General features: G+C 30.0%; 1 protein-coding gene across 1 annotated transcript; it reads right to left on the bottom strand.

Moving 5' to 3' along the window:
* Positions 1-2,764: 2,764 nt before the first annotated feature.
* On the bottom strand, positions 2,765-5,030 carry LOC130806541 (peroxidase 5-like). Its single transcript, XM_057671668.1, has 4 exons — positions 4,790-5,030; positions 4,509-4,700; positions 4,018-4,180; positions 2,765-3,282 (listed from the first exon to the last, which is right to left on the bottom strand). The coding sequence occupies exons 1-4, from the start codon at positions 4,994-4,996 to the stop codon at positions 2,867-2,869; spliced, it is 978 nt and encodes a 325-aa protein (XP_057527651.1). The 5' UTR covers positions 4,997-5,030; the 3' UTR covers positions 2,765-2,866.
* Positions 5,031-6,978: the final 1,948 nt, after the last annotated feature.

Raw genomic sequence — 6,978 nt, 5'->3', positions numbered from 1 at the left:
AAGCCTAGCTAATGAGATTTTATCCTACAACCAATTGGTGATAGAAGTAGCCATCAAGCTTATGTGTAATTCAACATCGATCTCTCTAATTTTTGGATATAGAGTCTCAAACATGTGGGTTATTTTTCCAATAGTCCCCCTCACATGTGAGCCCATTTTTTTAATTGAGCAGGAGTGTCATTATTTTTAAATCCGCACGTTGGATATGGGATCATGTTACTATCAGTTGATTGAAAATCGTTAGCTCTAATACCACGATAAATTTGTCATGAGAGTTGAGTGCACAAAAGCCTCATACGGTTCCATCCTAAAATCAATTAAGAATAGGAGAAGTAGCTTATCGAATTTATGCGTTAGTCAACCTCTCTCTGATTTTTGGATATGAGATCACATAGGTTATTTTTCCAACATATTTAATACATGTATGAAGCAGACATAGTTAAATCCATACTTCTAACCCAAATGACTTTTTTGTAAGAAACCGTGATAAAATATATAATTACATGAAATTTAACTAACAAATTAAGTATTTAGTTATGTTGTTTCCTTGAAAGACAGTACACCCACACCATTCAGTAGGGAGGGGAAATGTGCCCTTTCTTGCTCTTTTAAGTGCATGTAATATTTTCGTTATTCATTGTAAAGAGGTCTTTTATCATATTAGTACTTGATGAATACCAAATGAAGCTTACAAGGTTATGGTTGATTGGAGATGATCAATTTGAAGGAATACTTGATTTTTTTCTCAATCTTATTTGTAATAGAAAAACTTTAATTTCTTTTGATTTTTCAAGTCAAAATAAAAGAAAGTATATTAAAAACGTAGTGGGACCAACTAAAAAATATTGGCATGAAAATAAAAAGCTGACAAACTAACGAAAATGAGTCACTCAAATTCGGATTACAATTGGATTTGGCCAAGCTTTTGCGGTATTTTTGAATTGGGACATTTTGGAGGTTATAAACTACTAATTTCCGCTTAGGTAAAAAATTATAAGTTTGGTTCAATAGTAAAGTTTCATACATCCATTCTTTTAAATTTCACATAAATAGCAAACACTTAACATAGTGAAATGACGTGCTGTTGTTGATATTAAAAATTTGAATGAACGTCATTTTAAGTAACATTAATTTTGACTGTATTCAACATCTAATTTTAATGAAAAACCCAATAATATTATTTGAATAAGGTGATTATAATAAGTAGGTAAGAAGTCAATACTAATTGAGAAAAGAGAAAATGAGATTCCACCTTATTTCTAAATTTAAATGACCCCTTAATGTATGACAGCACCTATAAACCTAATTGTGCACAGATCGAGTTAGTTACTTGCCTATCATGCTATTAATATGATAATACTAAAAACAATGCTATCATTATATAAAAGACAAGATTTGCAATATGGACCAAATTACTGCATTGCATTAATACGCTAACTAAGATTTTAGGAGCTACGATGGGTTCAATTTTCAGTACTCATTACATAAACATTAACAAATTAAAATCAATATTCAGTAATTATAAGTTTGAATGAGACCGTTTTACGGTTAGGTTAATATGTGGTTTAAACAACACAAATTATGAAAAGGCTATAATAGTTGCTTCACACGTTGCCGCTTATTATTTAGTACTTTTGGCTTCTATATTGTATTACTATATACATTTATTAGTTTTTTTTGGTGGAACCTTTAATTTTATTTTTTTGATTTTTTAGTTGTTTCCTTTTAATTTCAACATTTTTTTTGTTTTTGTGTGGTCATAACACCTCATACCTCTTTATAGGTCCACCACTGTCAGTAATCCGATATAGCCTTCTAAGGCCAAAAAACCATGATATGGGCATTAGCTCGAATTTCAAATTTCAAATTGATTAGATCTAAAAACAATTACCATATCTTATACATCTCTAACAATACAGGAAAACATATATTAAGAACCATTTACTTTTCTCACATTTTATGCAACTACCAATTCAATTATGATTAAATTAAATGTTAGATTTAAATGTGAAATTTTAAATACCAAACTTTTTGAAAAATGTAAAAGACATTATCTATAATTGAAATTATTATGAAATGCATGCTTGGTAAAAGTATTAAAGAATTTAAAAGCTATTAATGTACATCATTATTTTTTAAATTTATGAAAAATTGGACATCCATGTCTTTATAAATAACTTTAACCTTTTTTAAAGTACTTATTTAATAAAGTACTTTGACTAAAATAGAATAATGAATAATCCCATAACCTTGTCCTACACTTATTTATAATTGTTTCCCAACTATTAATTGAACTTGACCTTTCAATAATCTACTTCATTACATTTTCTCTCTATATAGAAGGTTTAGTTGAGTACAATTCAACTATTTTACCTTAGTCATATTTATATTAGAATAATTTAGATATTTGTTAAAATATACCTTAATATATGTTTATATTTTATTACAAAACTATGTCATTTCCTTTTATTTTTATAAAAATAACATATTGTATAATTAAAGTACTAACCATTTGCTTATTTTTTTATAAATATATTTAAAATAATACTTATATTTAATATTTTGTCAAAGTTAAAAAATTTTGTTATGATCTATATCAAATGATGTACATTTTTACAATTTTATGCAATATAAATAAAATATTTTATAATGCATTCAAATTAAAAAGTGATATAAAATATAATGATAATTTAGAAATTTAATTTTTAAACTTCATATTAAATTAAATTTGCAAAAAAATGATTATAAAGCCGAGTATGGCACGCTATTACCTAGTTTACTAATCTGGTAATTCAGAATGACGACTAACGGTAGAAAAATACTAATACAATTAAGTTATAAAGCAAGTAGTCTATTTAACTAATGACTATGGGTTAATCACCCTACAATTAGCTCGAATTTCACCATTGCTTCCAGTCAGAACATCGATCTGGCTCAACTTAATCATAGCCCGAACAAAATCCACCTTCCAAGCGTAATCATTCACTGCATAATAAGCCGATTGTTGAGCTGTTCTTGGCTTGTCTAGAAGCTCTTGATCCGAAACAAACAAACCACCATTTTTGAAAAGGTTTGTGTAGTAACTAGAGTCCATTACGTATGGAGTTTGGTTCATAACAACCGTTGATTCCTTCAATGATCCTTGTAAATCTCTTGGACATTGTTGTTTCAAATACTCTGCATAAAATGGGTTTAAGTTTGGATCTTGTCCCATTACATTGTTGAAGTTATATAGTCTACGTGAGAATGAGAAACAGTGCGAATGACCAATCGTGTGTGATCCTGCACACAGATTTTACACGAATATCATACACTAGTATAGAATCTCGTACAATACACGAAGTTGTAAGTATAAAGGTACTAATAATTATAAATTTTGAATATAAATACAATTACATGTTATTAGTATAAAATTATAATATTTATTATAAAATAGATAGATAACTTTAGAATATATAATGCTTTTAATGAAATAAAATTAGTTTGTTAATATAAGTAATAATTAAAGTTCTCGTACTTCTTAAGGTAAATTTGGATAATTTTCTAACAACATTATCATATTGATTTTTTGTCATTCTCAAAATAATTTTTGATTATCATGTATCTTTTGTTTCTTAATGAAATATTTTACAATTTAAAATTTTAATGCAGAAATTTTATTAATTAGCAAATACTTTAACATAAAAAAGTAAATATATGTTCAAAGAAGCTTATTAAAAATCTTATATAGCTTTTAAATTCATAAATATAATTTTCCTAGAAAATTTTAAAAACATATCTTATTGTGATATATTACTTATATATTAACGAATAAGTTGATGTTAATTTTGGTAAGAGTTATTCCTTATAATAAATTACTATAAGCATGTCATGTAAAATTTTACAGTCTTTTTATTAGATTGTATGATTTAACTTGGAAATTTTATCAGCAAGTTACATATCCGACCTCCTAATCTTCATCTATGTAGTAGTCATTTAATGACCTTAAGGTAATGAAACGCTGTATGGAAAACGTACCTAGAAGAGCGACCATATCTTCTTGAGTCAAACCCTTATTTTCAAATGATCGAGTGATTTGATCAAGATTGTCGAATGGCCCAGGAATATCTACAGTCTCTGAAGCTCTAGAAATTCTGCCATCCCTCCTCCCTGTTGGTACATTCCAATGCAATCCCCCTGTCTACATTTCGAATATTAATAATATCCATGGATTAAAGTGAAAGACAGATATAATGGGGTGTTTGGCAAAATAGCTTATGGGACGATTTTAGCTTATTTTGGAGCATATAGAGGATTGGATGGTAAATTAGCTGGTTGAAACAGATTATTGCTATGAATAAGATGTTTTTGAACAAGCTGCTCATAGCAGCGGTTACAAAATTTGTTGGTCAAATCAACCACTATAATCAGTTATCAGCTACTATCTATTAGCCGTTTGCCAAACACCCTCAATATTCCTTTTAACGGTCATCAATTCAATATGGAGTAAAGGTTGTGGATGTCCTTACAAGTACTACAGAGTCTCTTGCAGCGATGGCAAGGATATCAGCACACGAAACGATCCCTTTACATACATCTTCCAATCTAGCTTTGGCATTGTCGATTACTTCAAAACCTCGTATAGTAATTCCATTGGCTAAACCGTCCTTTTCTGCTCGATTATCTGGTGTAGAATCTATAAACACCGATCCATCACAACCCTACGAAAACAAACCAAGTAACGCAAACATTAATAATCAACTAACACACAAAGAAAATCATCAAGAACAGCATAAGAAATTTTACTTACTCGAACAAAACAGTCATGAAACTGCAGCCTAATAATGCCAGGAGCAATCCCTTTATTCTCAAAAAAAGCTTTCGTAACTTCTTCTCTTATTACAGATTCAGCACAAGAACATCTATCATTATAGAAGCCTACTTGCAGTGCTGCTTCTATCAGTATGTGACAACTTAAGTAGCATACTATAGACAATATTGCTAAAGTTAGCTTCATGATTCTCCGAAAGCTAACTCTTTCGTGCAGAATGAATTACGATTTTGAGCAGCATATATGAGCAAGGTACTTGCATGTATCGTATATATAAGCACATATTAGCTGGTTAAATCAACCATTGTAATCAGTTATCAGCTGCCGTAACAATATGATATAGTAATGTTATTACTAGTTCTAGATTTAGAGAGCTAGTATGCTTATAAGTTAGGTGCATCATAAATTTCTAATACATGATACACATATTTAGGAAGTTTTTTCCTTTTTGAGGTAGGGAGCTTAATACAGCATAAACCCAAGAAGAGCAATGTAATTTTTTTTAGTAAGGAGAAGCCTAATTTAGGCCATTCAACATCACAATAATTGAGATTGAATGGAGATATCGATGTGAGCTACAATGTTGTCGATGTTGGATCTTTAACCCACAGATATGATCTAGAAGAAGAGCAATCCGAACTCTTTCTTTGCTTCACGTCACAGCTTGAAACGCGCTCCACTATTGAAACGCTCCTATTTAGTTTGAAGGTTCTATGATCTCATAATCACTCCTTATATACTCTAACACATCATCTGACAAGAGAGCTAGGCTAGAAGTGTGGATGCAGCACAGACTCTTCTTATACTTGGTGTGAAATATCTCACTTGAATTTGAGGGGTGATTGAGATTCAAACTCATGATCTTTTTTGTCACGTTGGCTTTTAATACCATGTCAAAAAACTACATCAACCGAAAGCTTAAGCTTTAGGGTCCTTGACTAATTGAATGATTAACATATGATATATATAAGTTGGCTTTTAATACCATGTCAAAAAACTTAAGTTGGATTGTTTCATACAATAATATAAATAGGTTATAACCTCAATTAGTGGCCAAGTAGCTACATAGTATTCTAGATTGGTTGTCAATTTTTCTATCCTTCCCTGCCATTCTCTTTAGCTAATTTCTCTTAGGTCTTAAGTATAGACTTAACTTCATTGGTTTTTAGAGGTGTTTCAGGGGGTGCACAAGGCGCCTAACTATATTAATGCTCTATAATATAAGAAACCTTAAATATTAGTTTAAATTAATTTACATTACTTTTACTTTAGTTTAGTTACGTGTCTTTATACTTTAAAATTTCAAAAATAAACAGATTTAATGTTAAAAGGACATGTGAAGCAATCCAAGTCACAAATTAATGAGGTTAGAAAACTCTATAAAATTGATTTTATAGTACTTGAAAAATCTAGTAAACCTTTTAAAAGCAATTAACTCAAGCTTTTTTTTTTTTATAACACATAGTCTTCTACTTGCTAGCATTCTTTCTAATACTTAGCCCATAAGAATATTCTTTACTTGGTCTACAACATAGTCCATTAAGCTTTTGAAAAGATTTGACTTATTTATGACGGGATTGTAAGCAGTAATCGGTGTGCCATTGACTAATACAATTTTTATAAGATTTAAATTTGACAATGACAAAATATACTATTTCTCTAGCATATGATTGGGACTAATGAACTAACCCTCTAATTGATCTCGCAAACCCATAAAAAGGCAACTCCTGATGAAAAGAAATTCCACTCTTTTAAGGATGTTTGATTGAGAAGTAATTTATAATACAAGCTTACTAGACCTATTTTAACAACCATTATGTTTTAAATGCATAAATAATGCATGATGTTAATTACTTGCTTATGGAAAAGGTAATAATTGTAATGATTAACCAAAAGGAAGACCATGGCTGTAAACAATTACACATATTCATGAACATCAACATAAACATAAAGTTAGCTACTAACACCGGGCGATTATTAAACTGAGTCAAAAAGTCAGCCCAATAATCGCCCCCGCTGTTACTAACAGCGAGCGATTATTGGATTGACTTTTAACTCAGTTTAATAATCATCCAACATTAATAACAGCAAACAATGTCATATTTACCTTAGCAATGCACAGCGCCCGCCATGCCACAATCTACCGTATCCCCATTACTAAGTTAACA

The sequence above is a fragment of the Amaranthus tricolor genome, chromosome 2 (genome assembly GCF_026212465.1).
Source record: "Amaranthus tricolor cultivar Red isolate AtriRed21 chromosome 2, ASM2621246v1, whole genome shotgun sequence".
Taxonomy (NCBI): Eukaryota; Viridiplantae; Streptophyta; class Magnoliopsida; order Caryophyllales; family Amaranthaceae; genus Amaranthus; species Amaranthus tricolor.
The sequence above is the reverse complement of the archived record's forward strand: the minus strand, read 5'-3'. Positions and strand labels throughout refer to the sequence as shown.